This window comes from Cupressus sempervirens, chromosome 11 (assembly GCF_028749045.1).
Source record: "Cupressus sempervirens isolate cs-2001-9-10 chromosome 11, ASM2874904v1, whole genome shotgun sequence".
Lineage (NCBI taxonomy): Eukaryota > Viridiplantae > Streptophyta > Pinopsida > Cupressales > Cupressaceae > Cupressus > Cupressus sempervirens.
In genome coordinates this window covers 569,640,422-569,659,718 of record NC_143128.1, presented here as the reverse complement: position 1 = coordinate 569,659,718, position 19,297 = coordinate 569,640,422, and the positions used below count along the sequence as shown (strand labels likewise).

At 34.8% G+C, this 19,297-nt stretch overlaps 1 protein-coding gene across 2 annotated transcripts in view; it reads right to left on the bottom strand.

Annotated features, from left to right (window-relative positions):
- Positions 1-455: 455 nt before the first annotated feature.
- LOC149530907 (uncharacterized) overlaps positions 456-19,297 on the bottom strand; it is a 68,842-nt gene continuing 50,000 nt past the window's right edge. The window contains exons 3-5 of one of the 2 annotated variants that reach the window (XM_089810675.1): positions 16,599-16,726; positions 1,117-1,159; positions 456-957 (exon numbers count right to left, since the gene is read on the bottom strand). In XM_089810675.1, coding sequence (XP_089666801.1) covers positions 854-957; positions 1,117-1,159; positions 16,599-16,726 — 275 coding nt within the window. In that variant the 3' untranslated portion in view covers positions 456-853. The remainder of the gene's footprint in view (positions 958-1,116; positions 1,160-16,598; positions 16,727-19,297) is intronic. The other variant, XM_089810676.1, reaches the window with a different exon arrangement.

The window sequence follows — 19,297 nt, the reverse complement described above, 5'->3', positions numbered from 1 at the left end:
TCCAAATATTACAATAAGTATCCCGCCCAAGTACGGTTAGTCCTCAATAGCAAAATATACTTTGTATTTGTGAATAGAATGGTAGTCATACAACGCAGAAACAAAACAATTTATCGGAGAGATTCTGCTTTGAAGTAATTATTGATAAATATTCGCCAAACAATTTCTAAAAGACTAATATTTTCTGTGCAAGTCATGCCACCGTACTTAACTTTTCGATAACAAAATATAGAAGTGAACAAAGTTGAGCATCAATTTCAGAACTACTAGATTTCATTCAATTTCCTATGTAAACCTTTAGCATAAATAATAGAGATTGAATTTCATTTATTTTTCTGCCTGCATGTGATATACACAGTATTTTAATCAGCCCTACGTACGTAATCTTCTATACCATAAAGGATGTCTTTGGGATGAACACCTTAGAAATTTCACAGATTTGAATGTGCAAGCAATTCCAAAAAAGGGACTTCCCGTCAACTCAAGCGTCCAAAAGAACCATTTTGGTAGTCATACACTCTTATTGGTACTACAAACCTCAAGAGTTTCACACACTTATTCGATTCTTCGAATAGTTTTAAAGAGATAGCAGAGCTCATAAATTCATAATCAAGTGACTTCGACATTCCTCATCAAGAAAACAAAATATGATTAGAATCGACGTGTGGGCAATTTATTGAATACACCGTAGACACCTAATATTGATATGGTGTGTTATCATGTTAAACTACCCACAAAATGAAATCCATAACATGAGATATATATTGACAAAATCATGTTATCTATTATGAGAGCGTGCTAACAATGCTATTTAAAAAAGGATGAAAATGGACTTTGTTGCAACTAGTCAAATTCATTTGGATGGGGGCAAAGACACCTGCTGCTCGGGAGGATCTTGTTTATCGGGGAAATATTTAGATGTAACTATGGATTCCAGAGCAAAGTAAACTCCACCAACTGCATAGAAGAACAAATACCATAAATCAGCATCTTCTGAATTTTTGCTAGGAACAAACAGAATCAAGCTGAAATCTCAGGGGGTTCCGGTGTCATGAATGTGAAAAACATATGTAAATTGCCATGCCAAAAAATTTACAGAAGTCGGGTGCAACTTACTGGCTGCGTATTTAACAAAATTCTTGGGTATCTCCTTTCGAAACTGTGAAGCACAAAGTAATTAAATTATGCGTGAAAACAGGTATCTATCCTAGAAAATGAAAAGCCAACATAGGTATTCCATTTTTCAAGCAAACAACTCTCATGTAATCTAGTGCCTTCAAGATATTTTAAAATATCCCTTTGTGCTTTTTAAAACCAAACATAATAGAAGATTAAGTACAATCTAGAGATATTCTCTCACATATGATATTTTCCCTTTTTATTGTATTGGAGAACATATGATCCTTGGCCACATTATCATTGGCAAGCCCACCCATGTTTACAACTTACTGGGCAAACTTTGACAAAAGACACAATTTTCCTCCGTTTTCTCAAATTTACTTCTGTTCTTGATGCAAGATAATTTTAACATCCTATTATGTAAAATTGTAAGGGTCATGAGAATCCACTCTTTAAAGAGAAGACATTTGCAAAAATAAAATTCCATTGCCCTGAGACAAATATACCTTATTTTTTATTGGTAGGTTTGCCTTCATATGTGTACATTAAAAGAAGGCAAGTATATATCAATCGGCAATTCATATCGTAAACCAGATATAACCTTCTGTTGTATTTGGGAGTTTATGCCTTCTGTACAATATAAAATACCTTGGATGGTTAGAAAGCAACAATCCTAAAGATTGTCCTTTTAGGAATAAAAACTTTCAGCTTACAATTATATACTTCACTTGTGAACGTATTTCTTTAACTTGTATTTGGAGCACCAAAGCACGACTTTGCATAGAAATTCTGATAGTTGAGAAAAAAAAATTGACAACAGATGGCATTGTATAATCCGTGACCTTGGAGTTTCCCATCTAGAAAATTGCTGCAAATTGGTCTGTTATTGATCTTAGTACTTATATAAATACCTAGTTAGTTGGATTGTGAATATTTAGCTTGGAAAACAAACATATAACTAGAATTTGTTTGTTTAACCGTGAAGTTATACTTAGAATCGTCCTTTTATACTTTTAACCATTGACCTATAACTTCTTACAAAATATATTGCATTCAACAAAGCTTTGTTTTGATAGGTTGATGTCGAAATGACTTTAAAACTTTTAATGCAATCATCCCAAAAGATACTTCTATTAGATTATTTTTAGTGTCCTAGGTTCTTGCTAAATTTAGTTTGTCTTTCCTAGAACCTTAGTTAACGATCATTTGGGCTTTATTTTTAGTTTTTTCTTAATTTAGTCTATTTGTAAACTACACTATTATTAGCATTTGTAATGTCTATTTAAGATTGCATTATTGACACAATTATGAATTCTATTTTTAACAATTTCATGGTATCAGAGCAGGAACCGATTTGGGTAATGCCTTCCTCATGGAAAAGCCCAGGTTCATTAAAAAAATTCTCAATGGTCATTCTATCAACTACCCTGCTAAAAATAGTGTGAAAACCTGCAAGTTCAAATCACCCGATTTATTTCCAGAATGATTTTCTGGTGCGCATTTGTTTTCTGCCCGCAAACAGAGATTTTCAGCCCTTTGGAACAGCATTTTTCTTTGTGATCTCTGTAGAATGTTTTCTCTGCAGTCCTCTATTTTTGTTGTGATTTCTTGATGTTGCAATCTATGAGTCTAGGGTTTTTTTAATTTTTTCCACAAAAATATTTTGTGGGTTTTAATGATTCTTTCCATAATTACTATTTCTATTTTTTGGGGCATGAAACTCTAAATCCAAAAATTGAATTTCAAGTTGAGTTTTATGGGATTTATAACTTTTCCCATTAAAAAATTTATTTTGTGGGCTTTTCATAATTGTTTTATCCTTTAAAAACTTGTGGGGTTTTTATAATTGTTTCTTAAAAAAGCTCTGGGAGGGTTTATAGAAAGGTTTTACTGTTTTTCCTAAAAAACAATGTTCTATTTTCCAATCCATGTCTCCGATTTTATGTCTAGTTTGGGACAATTTTTCAAATATCATGTTTGGTTTTGGTCAATTTTTCTCCTCAAAAATCATTTTTGGTTTCTATAATATGCAACGTTCATGTGGAATTTCATGTCAACTATTTTTGATTCAGGATTTTTACTATTTTTTTCCAAAAAAGTGAATGTTTTGTACACTTCAAATCTTAGTTACCGATTCGGGCAAGTGAATCGGATCCATGGATTCACGATTTTTTTTCCCAATTAGAATTCATGAATATATATATACAGCTAGATATATATATATAAGCGAATATACAATGAGAGCGCGAAATAGAGAGAAAATTTGAGGTGAATTGTATTTGGATGTTGAATAAAAGGGTTGTTTTAGGGTTAGAAAGCTAAAAAAAAAATTTAAAAGTCATATTAAATAAATTAGACCCACTTAAAGCCTTGGCCTGCTTGTCGATCCTTCCGGATTCTTGCTGGATTTTTGTTGATTTGAGCAGAATCCTTGTTTTACACAGTGGATTCATTCAAATTCCGGACGAATCCACTATGTAAAACAAGGATCCTACTCGGATCAGCACGAATCTAGATCCGGATCGGATCCGGCCTCTAGGGTATGAATCCGGTAACTAAGCTTCAAGTCATAATATTTAGCAGTCAGTTTTTAATTACATCTAGCTAATTTGCAATAGTTTGGAGGGTTTGGCAGTAGTTCTTAGTGTGCCTACATCTATAGGGAAGGGTATCCCAGTTATCCAACATCAGGTTGGATGTTTTGTGGTGATTTCTGGTTAGATCTTTATTGATTCTAGGAGGGTTCACAACAGACTCATCTCAGTGGTAAAGTCTACAGAATGCTCTTATCTCTAGATCTATACCATTCTGAAAAAAGGGACAACCTTGTTTGTTTTTTTTGTCTAATCCTGGTCATTGACATTTTGCAGATCCAAGAAGGGTCTCAACACAAGACATGTATTGTCTTCTGCAGGGTAGTTGATAGAATAACCATTAAGGGAGGGTATTAATTCAGTATACTAAGTTCTTGCTAAATTTGGCTTGTTCTTCCCCTTGTGGTCTCTTGTTGGACATTAATAAATTTATCTTATCTTTGTCTAGAACCTTAGTTAATGGTCATTCAGGCTTAGTTTTTATTAATTTAGTCTATTTTTAAACTACACTATAAATAGCACCTGTAAACTCCATTGAGGAGTGCATTGTTAACACAATAATGAATTTTGCTCTTAACAATTTCAACTTTTAGATAGTTATTTTAATGAATCCACAAGATAATTGCCCCTTTTATTTCAGGTTCAAATATTTCTTCAAATCCCTATAAACCATAGTCATGCTATAAGGCATAAGCATATAACAACTTCCTAACAAACTAGCATACCATTTGCAAATACACAAGAACTTAATGAGTCAAAGTTTTGTCAAGATACCATTCTCCCAAGCTAAACCAAAAAACAGATAAGTCCTAAATCTGCACAAAAAGTTTGAGCCAAAATGTGAAGTTTGAACTTTGATGTAAGGACCTCCAAACCACACCTTGTTGTCTAATCTTTGGCATTCCTTCCTGCATGGTCTCACTAAAGTACTCGTAACAGCATGCACAAGCTAATTGATCATACGTAAATTGTGTGTACCTATTTCATTCCAAATTTATTCTCTCTAGTTCCATCATTGATATAAGTTGAATTATCTTATTTAAATCATATTCCAATAAAATGGGATCATAAAGTAACAAAAATGTATGTCATAGTACGATAGCCCATAGAAAACATAAAAATAGATTAGATACACACAGAGATAGGTCAGAATTAACAATCTAAAAGATTGACTTGGATTCACAAATGGATTATGTTGTTGCTAGTCCTGTGAGGGCCAGCTATAGAAACAATATGGGAGATTAAAAAGAAGAAACTTGAGACAACGGGAGCAAAGATGGACGCTAAAATCGGCTTATCATTATTAGCTATACTAGCAATGCTTTCTAAGATCTCTTCTATAGTATTCTCCATTGAAAAATCATAGGCTAATATTGTCAGTAGTTTCTCTGCTAAAGTCTAGGGCAATATGTATACCAATGGTAATAGGCCAAACAACAAAAGTAGTAATCAAGGTTGAAAAACTAGGACTTGGCAATATCTCGGCTGACCCAAAAAATTTGAAACTCGGAATTGCCAGAATCTTGGCAAAAAATTTGGCAATAAATTGACATTTTTATCGAACATTTGAAATATATAATTTCTTAAAATATTCTTGAAAACACACACATATACACCAAATTTGCAGAACATGCACTGATTAGAGTTATATTAATCGAAGTTTTGAATTTGAATACATAGCTGCTAGTTTTAAGTCTGATGGTCCAGAGTTTAGCTGCAATTGCTTTATCCCCATTCAATTTTTCTTGATATGACGTACATCCAATCAATCTGAATGTTTTTTCCACTAATGGAAATTGATGCATTTTCTTTCAATTTGCTTTTATCTAAGAGTGGAAATGTCTTATGATTACATTTGATGTCTTTTTCACTATTTTATGTCAACCATGAACATCAATACAAATTTCTTTTCTAAGTTTAACTATTCCCCTAAATTTTTAATCTAATAAATTGGCTCTACAAGAATACTTAGTAGTCTCAAAATTTCCCAATGCAAATTAAATAATGAAAACCTTGCAAAATGATTTAACACTTTCAATGGTTAATCGCTTAGTTTTGTTTACTAGGTGCAGATGTATGTGGGCATTTATTAGTCGAGTGGGAAATGTTCATCAATGCATGAAATGAACTTTAAACAATCATTAAATGCAGGCACAATATTCAACTATTGTTCTAGGGCAATACAATCAAATTTTCAACATTTATATGGATGTTTTCTGAAAGTGAGAATGACGTCTGAAGGCTTGGAAGGTGAGCACTGAGAGTGACATAAGGCATCACAAGTCAGAATCCTGTCCGATAATGCATTGAATGATAATGTTGTTTGAGAATGGCATCCAATATTTTGTCTTCAAAAAATGACTCCAAAAATGGGCATAAAAACATGATATTCCTCCCTTTATTAACCATGAAAACCCTAAAAGGATTTTTTGTGCCTCTGTTGACTCTACTGCCAATTTAAACTCTAATATATCACACTATTTCGTAATTTTTTCTGATAATGTTGGGGCCCGAAAATAGAAATATCGTCGTCGATATAAGCGATGATTATATCTTTGTCGAGTTTGACTCGTTATATATTGCGCTACAAGAGATATTAACGCAAGATTTTCAACTATGGTAGTAATCAGTTAGCATCTAATTGTTCAACTGCTTGTTCTTTTTTCCTTCAGTTGTACAAGAAGAAATTTGTAAGCCCATTGGGTTCACATGACCATGGCATTATAATGATAATATTAACTACTAAGAAGGTAAAAACAATATAAAACTTGGTCTTAATTTTGTCCTGGAAGATATGGGTCCAAGAGAAAAGAATTCCCAGTTCTGTCAGCCATAAGAGAACTGCCATCAAAAAGACTAAACCCTCTCTCTCAAACTTAAAATATATATTACAAGGATCCTATACATCTCTAACAACAGGCCATACTACAGAAGCAGCAAAGAACATAACCATGCAAGAGCTCTTTCTTTCTGTTCACTCCATTACAACAATAAAATGGTTAATTCTAAACCCATAGGAATTTTCATGAAAGTTGTGCCTTAAAAGTCGAAAGAATTACATAAAACAAGAATAAACTAAATTATTTGGTCATCTCAACACGTCTGACATATTGCATTCACTAGACACGTTCACAGCTGGAAACACACTATTAAAGCTAATCACAAACAACTAAAATCGGTTTCAAAAGCTAGAAGACGTATGCTACAATGCACTTAAAATTACTGTTTTACCAATCGAGCCTAATTTTTCACTAACCTGCTTCCAGTGCGAGCACTATGAAAGTGTATTTTCATTGGGAAGCACAATATTGTTGAGTGCCTTAAGATGAAGAATATTTACAGGAAAAAAAAACTCAAGACGAAGAAAAGATGTGTTTTCTATTAGGAAATTAAGATGTCTAGCCTACATACAAGATATAAATGCTATTGAGAAGAAAAATGTGTACTGATTTCAAAATGATAAGAGCAGAGGTAGGGCAAACACATGCAGAGCAGGGTGGGTTAGGTTTTTCCAATTGAAATTAGCAGGTCACAAGGTCAAACCCATATATGAGCAGAGGTGGAATATACTTCAAAGATCAGGAACATGGATCGTTTCTGCAAATGTATTTACACTACCATTGTTATTGGTGTTTTTCAAATGCAGAACCCAACCCCTAGGAACTATAAATAAGTAGGTCCCACTGCACCTAGGAACTATAGGTAGGGAACCCTACTATCTATAGGCACGCCCCTGCAGGCCTATTCCCCTACTCGAGCCCTTGTTCATATGCATGCAGGCCCCTGGGGCAACTTAACTTGGTTGGCCTATCCCCCTGAACACCCCATTGTTATTGGTGTTTTTCAAATGCAGATCCCAATCTCTTATAAGAGCAGGAGACATGTCTCTATGATTAATCATTATTAAATAATATATTATATAGACGATATAAATCACAATATAACATATGTATTATATATAATATATATGTATAATATAGTGTGTGTGTGTATATATATATAGGATAATATTATATATCATATATTATATCAACATTGTATGTTAAGATTGAATCAATCTGACTGAAGGTATAATCTTAACACTCCCTCTTAGATAGGGAGGATTTGATATGGAACACATTATGCTCTCAAGCATATGGAGGTGTATCGTCTCAGTATGATATTCCTAGAATGACATATATAAGGATATCAACATAAATCCATCAACACACACACACACACACACACACATTAACATATGTCACATATCGAATTGGCTTCGATTCACAATGAGGCTAAATTTTTCAACACTCCCTCTTTAGCAAAGCGGGAATTGAAGCATATATAATACAAGATCTATAATAGATTTAAGTTATGGTGTCCGGCAAGATCCGGCCCAAAGAACCATAGCAACTTTCATGGTGTCCGACAAGATCCGGCCTGAAGAACCATGATAACAAGTCTACCATTTATAAGATCACCACCTTACAATGGTTACCTTCCATCTATTCATTATCATGACTCCAGCACTCTGGGACAACAATTTAATGAAGTTTGTCATGATAACAGGTCCAGCTATTGATAAGATTGTCACCTTTCAATAGCTCCCCTCTTAAATATATACATCAATGAAAGATCGTCACCTTTCATGACATAATCACAAAGAAATCATGTAGTAACTCACATGATAGCCATCATGAACCAAGTCAGAGGGTGGACCCACCATAGCTGTTACTAGAGGGTGGAACAAAGGTTTTCACCTCAAACTTCTCTCTCATAGAGGAGAGCACATTACAAAGAATCTCACGTACAACTTCTCTTTATAGAGAAGATATCATCCACAAAAGATTGCATCTCAAAATTTCTCCCTCTGAACAATGATCCTGGGAAGTTAGGTCTTGTGGTTACTCCCTTTGAGAAGCTCTCTTCACCCAAGGATGCCTTTCGAACTCCCTCTAAATCTGATATCAATCTTCTAACTTTCTGGTGATAAGTTAATACTTCCTCATGATGTACTCAAGAGTGGGCCCATCAAAATCATGCAGTCACACACATGTATTTCTAGACTCCTTCTGAATATTAATCTTCTAAGATCATGTATTGCCTTCAAATGAGTGTCATACTCCCTCTTGATGTAGAAGGATACTCATAATCTCAATCACCAGAGATATTTGCTTCAAGAGCCTCACTTTATCCAACCTGATCACAACTTCTTTTAAGCTACTGCCATAAGCTATCTGATGTGTCATTCTTCTTTTTCTACAAGATCAACTTTAGATACAATGGAAAAGATCAAGGCAAATAACTCTTATAGTGTGTGTAGAATTACAAATAAGTGAGAGACTACCATAAGCAAGTAAATATATTACTCAAGGATAATAAATACTTATCTGCACATTTCTTGATACAAGTTGCTCCAATGGCAATCCATATGTATCAAATAAAATGATGTCTTTGTATAAACATTTGTCAACCAATGGGAGTGAAACATTAGTTATTATTCCCCCCTTCAATATAAAATTCTCACTCATTCCATCAACATTGTTGGGTGATAGTATTCATGGTTATCGGGAGACCCGTCTCCCCCCTAAAAGTCGCGTCTCAGAGACCGAGACGCGTCTCGGAGGCTTTTCGTGTCTTCGGAGACCTCAAAAAAGGTTGGAGACTTCATGACGAAGTCTCCTGAAGTCTCCCCGTCTCCTAAACCAAAAAGTGAAGTCTCCCCAAAGTCTCCTGATAAAATATAAATGTAAAATATAATATTAAATAATTTTATATATTTTAGCCCTCATTTTAATGTTTATAATGCAAAAATTAAGACCATTGACAATTTAAATGATTAAATCATTTAAAATATTTTATTTAATAAATTAATAACTTTAAAAACATTAGAAACACTTTTTAAAAATTATTTTTATTTGACAATTTAAATGATTAAATCATTTAAAATATTTTTGGAGAGATGATTTTTTGGAGAGCATGATAGCTGAAGACCTTGAGATGGATGATCACAACCTTGTGTAGTAGATGATAGTACCATCGACATACTAATACTAGATATATTTCTGTTTTTTGTTTATTGTACAAAGTGTTCATTTTTGTTTGCATATCGGCAATTCAGCATCAAACTATACTTTTTTGAATTTAAATTTGAATATGTAATGATAATCTCAGCGATTATCAATCTAATATGATGGTGATCATATGCAATATTCGAAAAACAAATATGTCTATGAGATACAATATTGTGATCATGTGAGTTTTGAAATCTTTGACTCTACGAGTCTATTTTAATTTTTAATGTGACATTACTATTATTATTTACTTTAGTCTTACAATATTACTATTTTCAAATTTTGTATTTACTTTTAGTATTAGACTCTTTAAACTATTAAAAAAAAATTAAAAAAATTTGCCGTCTCCAAGTACCCACGTCTCCTATTTGAAAAATTGTCGTACCGGTACCGGTACCAGTACCGGAGACCTCGAAGTCTCCCCGTCTCCCGATGACCTTGCTATTTAGTGATACTTAGTTCTCATGAGCGATAATTTTGTTCTATGCAATTTGTATCTTCCATGAATGATCCTTGTAGTTTTCTTGTAGAATATTTCTCACTTTTCACTTTGATAGTGTTTGCCTTGGTTTTAAAGAGATCGTATATGTTAAATTTTAGAGATCATCAATAAAGGTACGTGACATGATTTGGAAGTTGTCACTTCCTAATGATGTACACAGGGGGTAGGCCCATTAAAATCACATAGTCACAAGGTATATTCATGAATCAAAGTCCTCTTGATTATTATAATTTATTGATCATTGGAGACTCCATCTCAACATAGCTTACTCCCTCCAAATCAGTAGAACCGAGATCATTGAAGGTTGACTGAATCATATCCTCTATATACTCCCTCTCTTCCAAGGTTGTCTCAAATGAAATGTCAAGCTCCCTCTTAATCTCAATCTCCCTCTTCTTGCAATAATATTTTCGAAAGAAGATCAAGGCAAACAATACTTATAATTCAAATAGGAATGTTAGTGGTTTAACTAATGTCTGTTACTAATAGTAATATAAATATATTTCTCATGATTCATATTATACTTCTCAATTATATTGATATAGATCCATATCCAATAATCTACAATTGTGAGAAAATATTTTCTCTTTTATAAAATTAAAATTCATAATATTCTAATTATATAACATAATAATCTTTATATAATTTCCAATTAATATAGATCAAATAAATATTTAATTTAAATAGATATTTAAATATATATACATATATTGAATATATGTATATTTTAATCTATGCTTTCGTTATATTATTTCTTCATTTTATTATCAAGTACAACCATATCATATTAAACATATGAGTAAATCTTTATACAATTATCAATAAAACATATCTTATGTTCTTTTATATACTATTTCCAAGGTTATTATATCTCCCCTTATTACATATTAATAATGCAAAGAACTTAAACAATGAAGGGAAAACTTTTCGTATTACAACATACATACTTCCCTTAGTTATACTTACCTTATAACTTGGTTGGCACGTAGATTAGGGTAGAGTATGACATGTCAATGATATTCCCTTTGCAATTTTTATGTTTCTCTCTAATATCAATAACGGATCTCTCCCCCATCGATCTTTGCTTGGTCTTTGCATCGAGTACCAAGTATGCAGTCCATTGGCAGTCCACATGGATCTTTTCTTTATATGTGTTGAACTATTCAGGATTCATGACAATGTAAGGAACCTTTATAATATGTTGTCGTCATTGTGCATGATATGGTGGGGTTATGCTACCTGTGCCCCTTCTTTAATTTGCAATGGTCTTTCCACGGTGGCAGAAGTTATTTTCCTCAACTATCCTTTCCTTCATGCATTTAATTTCTCCATGTTTATAGTGGCTTATCTACTATTCTTTAAGCTTTGTTGTGGGCTATTCCACGCGGCAGCAATTTTATGTTCTTATATTTGTTCGCCCCTCATAAGTTTTTATAGTAAACCATATGACCAATAAAAGGTCATCTTTTCATATGTTCCTTTTATATTCTCTGCCAATATCCTTTTCGTCTAACCAATAAAAGGTCATCTTTCCATATGTTCCTTTTATATTCAATGCCAATATCCTTTCTCTTCTGGTCACTTATTCCAAACTGCTTATATTCTTCTAAATGTTATTGCAAACCTTAGACCTGTTGATGTTTTGTGTCTAAACCCTCATTCAAGGTATGGCATTCATTGCCAAGTGTCATGATGTGATACTGGTTGCTAGTGTATAGTCTAGACAATGAAAGGTGTACTTGTTTATTGCGGGATCACCAACTAGAGACCCTCGAATTGCTTAGATGAATTCCATGTCTTCAAATGCATGAAATTCACCACCAATCATACATAGTTCAAATTTGACGCCCTTAATGCTAGAAATAACCTACTAAAGTCTACAAGATATTCGTCCAGAAGAATTTATCCACAAGGATTGCATCCTAAGAAGATATGCCTCACAATCAACTTGCAGAGAGAATTTGATATCAATAATAGGAGCAATAATCATGATGTATTGTCATTGAACTTTCTTTATGTTGGGTTTTCTTTTATATCATTTATATTCTTTCTCAGATTTGCAGTTTGGCTATGATACCATGTTAATTTGTAAGAATTGTTCTGCAAATGTATTTACACTACCATTGTTATTGGTGTTTTTCAAATGCAGATCCCAATCTCTTATAAGAGTAGGAGACATGTCTCTTCTCTCATGAAGAGACATGTCGCTATGATTAATGATGAATCATTATTAAACAAGAGCTCTTGGGAGAGCTGAAGTCCCTGCCTTTGGACTATTGATAATTTATATGTAAAATGAAGTCTTAATAATTTAATTAATTTGTATGTGATCTCTTCAGCAATGAAAATTTTGGTTGCAAAAATATAGAAAATTCTCTATCAAAATAAAATTAAAATATAGTGAACTTGCTATTAAGACATAGATTGTTTGGATATATGTGTGTATTTTTAGTGTTTAATTACCATTTGTAATGATTTTGTTAAAACATTTTTATATTAATTTTTAGTTAAAATGTATATACCACAAGAAACAGTATTAAGAGCACTCCACCAGGTCTCGTGGTCGAATCCCAGGGCCTCAATGCCCCGAATCTCCTCTGCGAGGGCCTTATGCAAAGGTTCCCTGCACAGGAGCGCCACGCGGGATCCGCTATGGCCGTCGTAAGCATCGAAAAAATGACGCCGCTCAAAAATCGACGGCACAATTGTCGTCACGTCCTCCATATCCCGGCACCTGCTACAAACGAAAACACAGCCGTGCGGGGGGGCAGAATTGCGGCACATTGCTCCCGTCATTTAACGCGAAATTCACAGACTGCTTGATCTTCTTCTTGCTTCCTTACTCCTCAAAGACAATGAAACGAAATCCCTAGCCCTAAAATAAAAGTTGGGCTCCAAAGCTAGGCACTCAAGTAAGCCCCAAAATTGGAGATCTAGCGGACTTGCAGAAAAGTGTAGTAACAATTGAAGAAGAAACTGGCGGCTGCAATGGCAACAAGAATGGGCTTTGTAGGGGGGGCAATGGAAGAAAAGCTCATGGATCGTAATGGCGGCGAGGCAGTCAGTCCTTCAATAAACGTTTGCGCCCTTCTAGAGATGGAGAAACCTAGAAACTTCCAGCCGCCTCTTAATTTTTCGAGTTTTTTGCTTACGGAATTCAAAAAAAACCCCAAGAAATTGCTACATAACCAATCAGAAAACGAGAATAAGTATTTAATAATTAAATTTTAAACGAAACTTTGGAAAATATCATGCGATTGTCTCTAATAAATTAATAGAGGGGGGGGGGAGTAAAAGATTACATTAGTTCCCTGCCTCTTTAAAAAAGGCAGGGACTAATAATATATATAAAGAATATAAATCACAATATAACATATGTATTATATATAATATATGTGTGTAATATAGTGTGTGTGTGTGTGTGTGTGTGTGTGTGTGTGTGTGTGTGTGTGTGTGTAGGATAATATTATATATCACATATTATATCAACATTGTATGTTAAGATTAAATCAATCCGACTGAAGCTATAATATTAACACATGGGACCAACTAAATGGAACTTATAATTTTTCAGTATTACATGAGGGCTGATGTGATGGAACAATGGAAATGAAATCAATAGAGCACCAGAAAACCACTAGAAAAGATTGACATTTGAACAAATCTTAACCAAAACACACCCAGGTTCCCTTAACTTATTAAACATATTCCAAACAGCCAAACCCATAAGTGATGGCCATGTGACCATTATTTCTCCTAGAGCACATAAAATCAGGAAAATCATTGCTAGCAGAGTGTTAATCACCACGTTAGAACCAAGATAATGCATACAATATATCCTTCCTTTATTAAAATGGGCAGATTTATCATGCAACAGTAGGTTAATCATAATAATTTAAAGAATATAGAAATGTAGAAGAAACAAGGTTACAAGTGTTAACAATATCTCAGGGAAGTTGTCTTCCATCACATAAAATCTTGGTTTTCAATAGTGATGCAGATCTCCTGCTTTGCATAATCTGAATTCTTCCTCAGAGAAATAAAAAAACATTACTTTTGTGAACAAATGTTTGTCTTGAATGATTCCATCATGAATTTGCAATACCAACACAATCATCAGGCCAAAGAAAGTAACAGATGTTCAGAAATCAACACAACAATCCTGAAGCATAAAGCAAAATGTGTATGTCTTACCAGTCTTATCCATTGCTTAGCTGCCTTATCAATCTTTTCATTGCTTAGATGTCTAGCCCATCCATTGCTTAGGATGAGCTAGACATCTCCTACTTATCAATCTTTACTAAGTGTTAGAGAATCTAATGTAGGCAACAACATGACATAATCAACAAGCTCTTGTATGCTAGGAGAGTCTTCAAGATCTACAGCTACTTTCTTTGTTTACATCTCTGCTTAGTAGGAATGTTACGAAAGTTTGCACAGGGCTGATACAGTTCCAGTGCATTATATGCATATGCTTGCAAAATTGTGGGTTTGTGGGCTAGTGAGGATAGTAATAAGAGAAAATTGTCATTGCAAATGGACTCGTACATTTCCAAAAAAATTGCTTGAAAACATTCTCAACCTTGGTTTCAACTTTCTGCAACAAGAACTAAAGGCTTTCTAGACAGCTTTACAACACTCGATCACCAAGGAAACATTTGGACAAAAACACGACCCGTTGAGAATCAAATTGGAGAAGGGGCAAAAAATTGGCATCTAGAATCATGCTGACAGGTTTCAAAATGATGAGGTTCAAATTGGGTAAGGATGAAGATTGGAAAGGAGGATGACACCCCTCGCTGCAATAGCAGAAGTAACTTTTGAGGTACCGGTAGTTTGGTTTAGGCACAACCATCAGTTTAACTGTTTATAACTGCATGACCTATGCCAGCAATGAGAACAATCAACAATCTGAGTAAGTTGGCATAAGACAGGTATAAACAATAACATGATATAGTTTAAATTTATCTACCGCAAAAGAAAAGTTGAATTCTCATCTGACACATCTGGTAGATACAGCATATATAAAGATCAAGCAAGTGTTGAGGAAGAAGACATCCCAAGAGGTCCATTAGCTTCAACCTAACCAAAAGAAATAGTCCTAGCGAATTGCATGTGTGTGTGCATGCGTCATGCATGCATGTGTGCGTGTGGCATGCGGTCATGTAGGCACCATGCATCGTGCATGCGTGTGTGTGCGTGCGGCATGTGTGCTGCGTGCATGCGTGTGTGTTTCCTCTATTTGCTGCTTCAAAAGATATTGTGCGGCATGTGTGCAGCGTGCATGCGTGTGTTTCCTCTATTTGCTGCTTCAAAAGATATTGTACACTAATTTCCTATTCTTGTGGCCTTCAACCATGTGAACAAACATCTATAGCTTGCCCTTGAAATGATTGTGCTCTAATGCAAGGTGCCAACTTCAGTCTCCAACTTGGCCAATTCTTCATCATTCTCAGTAGCTAAGTCTGTTGAGGCCTGTTCCTTTCTCCTCCAACTCACTCCAATTCTCTAGGAGACAATGTTACTCACATAAGGCATTTGCAACATCAAGTACTAATGGTCATTGAGTGGACTCAGTGGAGGCCCTCCAAAATACAAGCAACTGAAGAAGTGCCAACATGGTGAGACTTGATTGGCAACCACTGCTTTGAAATCTCCGAAGTGTTAACCAAGGCAACTACAGTGCACAAAAATTCACTCAAATTCCAAATGGCAGTCCTCAACAAACTTCTAGATGCAGATTGTATCATCCAAGATCACAGTAGAAGAGCCGCCAGAAGTAAGTCTGAATCCTAGATGATTTGTTGCAGCAAAGTGATATTTGAGTCCCCGGAATCGACTCTAGATTTTATCTCTAAAAGTTACACTCCCGAAGCATAAGTTGCATTACAAGCAAAGGCAACAAATTTAAACCATAAAACATGTAGAGAACGACTGCACAAGGATATAGAAATGATACATTTATTTCATAGGTGATGATTAATACTAATACTGTAATAAATGATAACCCGTATCCCGACAGTGGAAGTGCTATTTGAAGTACAATGGTTGTTGTTTAAGTCTTGAGACACAACAGCTGGTCTAACTGTTTATAACAACCACGTGAATTTTACTATCTAGTTTAACTATTACAACAATATAACTAAATTGGTAATAAAAATGAATACAATAACATGACACAGTCTACACCTGATTCCTGCTAAAAATTAGTTAAACAAACTATTACAAATTGAGATCCAACTAAAGAGAATAACAAAGCTGATTTTCATTCCATTAGGAGCAGCCATAAAATTATTATATTCATGAGGGCATTAAGTGTAGGAAGCATACTTCTTGGAATTTCTCTTGGTACATCTTTGTAGAATTTGGTCTTGTCCATGGAAAGGCACCAAATAAAATTCCCCCTAGACCTGTGCCGAGGCTACCAGCTATACTTGAGCTCGACAAATCATCCATAACTACAATAAAAAGACAACCATACATCAATACCTGCAATTGAAACTTGAAATCACCTACTCTCAAGCACCAAATAGTGAATGTTTGTTTGTGGGATATGCAGAGATGATTGACTTTCTGCCTTTTCCGTTCATCATCCAGAAAAGACACTCTCATGTAGAAAGAAAAAAAATTGAATGTTTAAGAGACAGCAATATCATAGTGTGAAGAACAAATAACAATATCATTAATGGAGAAAAAATAACATAAAAGTAGCAAACTGTAACAACTGGACTAAATTTTGAAACAAGAATAAAGCTACCTAAAAGAACAATCATCATTCAAAGTCAAATGCCAAACGGTAGACTTCTAGCATTATAGAATGCCTTTAAACCCATGTAACTTGGCCAAACAGTAATGCTAACTCTAGCAATAAAGAAAATCATCCACTTAAATTGACTTAACAAGTTAACAATAATAATTTTAAAAAGACAAAAAACATATGGAAAGTGTTCGTCATTAAAAATATAGAATAAGTCTTCATTCTTAATTTTCTGGCAAATTGACTTATTATAGTGCAAATTTTCAGAGACTTAGTATTAGTCATTGATATTTCAAAGAGAAGGCTCATGGTTCTTTTCATGGATGGCTTGGCAGATCCATTAAGGGGTTGCATTAAGGTTCTCAATTCACTTACCTAACAGAAGGCCATCAAAAGGCATCTACTTCTAGAAGCAAATTTCAGTCTAAGGGATTCCGTCAAAAGAAGGATATGGATAAGGATAAGAAACATTTCCAAAGGGAATCACAGAAGCCATTGAATGATTCAAACATGTTGGATAGTGAGCAGCTGAATGACCTCAAAAGGAAGAAATCATTCTTCCATTGCAGAGAACCGTGGGACCCTTAACATAAGTGCAATATGAAAGAAAAGGCTAGGTAATTGGGGTATTTTTCCGAGGAATCTGCCTCAGGAAAATTCTAATATACCGGTTTGAGTTTGGGGATGGGTGGAGGTACAATAACATGGTAGGTGTGTACTTGTGTGAGGTTTTCACACCATCGCCCCAAAATTTTGGGGACCCCCTTTTTTTGGATTGCCTTAGCAATTTTTCAGTCCAGAGGTTTCAAATTTGAAGATTTCACGCCTTGGACACCTTCAAGGCCAATGGGGAGAGAGTTAGATTTATTTTCACCCGGTTTCAACTTGATTTTCTAGAGCCACCAATTTCATCCTTAGGCCAAACAAATTTTAAAGAACAACATTTGGTAGGATAAAATTGTAAAATTTGTACTTAGACGTTTTCTTTTGAAAATCCGGATAGAATTGTGTAAATTTGAATAATATTTCAAAAGAAGGGAAATTTTATTAGACTTGAGTTTTGGAAAATCTTAAATTTTTCTTTGGTGAAAATTTTAATTTTGTAGAAATGAGGCTAAAATGCAAAAATTGATTTTTGACTCTGTAAGAATCTGCGTTAGGGCAAAATTTCCCCAAGACCAAGGAACTCAAAAACACAAGCACAAATAGACCAAAGTATGATCAAAATAACTGTATAGTATTCAACTCTATGTTGTTCTGTACAAGTATACTAGGAGTGCCTCAATATAAAGGCCTCTGAGATGCATCTAGAATGCCTCGAAATCAGCGCCATGATAAGTCCAACAACTAGGCACATGTCCATCAGACATGGGTTATCCTCTATTATGCACGGAAGTAAGTGCGATGATGTGAGGATAAGCCTACAAAGGTGAGAACACGCACATCAATGTTGTAGACAGCATGTGCTAAATTAGGAGTGCGAAAAACTATGTTGTCTACATGACAACTCAGTGAATGATGCAAACTACTGTGGTGTAGACACCATGTGCATGAATAGAGTGGCGTACTTCTATGTTGTCTACATGACAACTGTAGAAGATGCACAAACTCCTAAGTGTCTCATAAAGAGAAATAATAAAATAATGCACTAACCTAAGTTAACTTAAGTAAAGTGTAAATAGTAAATACCTATTTACACCAACACCCCCCCTTACGTGCAACTTAGGGGAATGCACTTAAGCTCACTAATGCATAAGGGTCCCGGCTACTAGACCATGTTAGGTACCCATATACAAAAGCAATGCTAAAATGATGCAATGCAATCTCTCATAAAGCGGAGAAAGAGGGAAAACCTCATAGGAAAAACCCTCCTCCAAAAGAGAGATAAGTACAATAGAGAAAGAGGAGAGAGAAGAAGACCTAAAGAAGAAAATAATCCCCCCCAAAGAGGAGAAGAAGGAGACGAGGTAGTCCCCCCCCCCTAAAAGAAGTGTGCCAAGCAATGAGAAAGGCTCCGATGAAGAAGCTGCTCCATGACCTCTGAATGATGTTCCTCCCCTTTGGAATGGCAAGGGTACCGATGAGAAGCATCCCCTGGATGAAGAAGGAATCTCGATGATGAATGGTGTCTCTGAAACATGTCCAAGTGTCCCTGTGTCGATACTGAAGATGTCTTCCTCCAAAACTGCTGAAGAGAAGAGCAGATCGAAGAAGGAAGGATGTAGAACCTACTTCAGGAAACCAACAGTCTTCTCAAATGTAAGAGAGATAA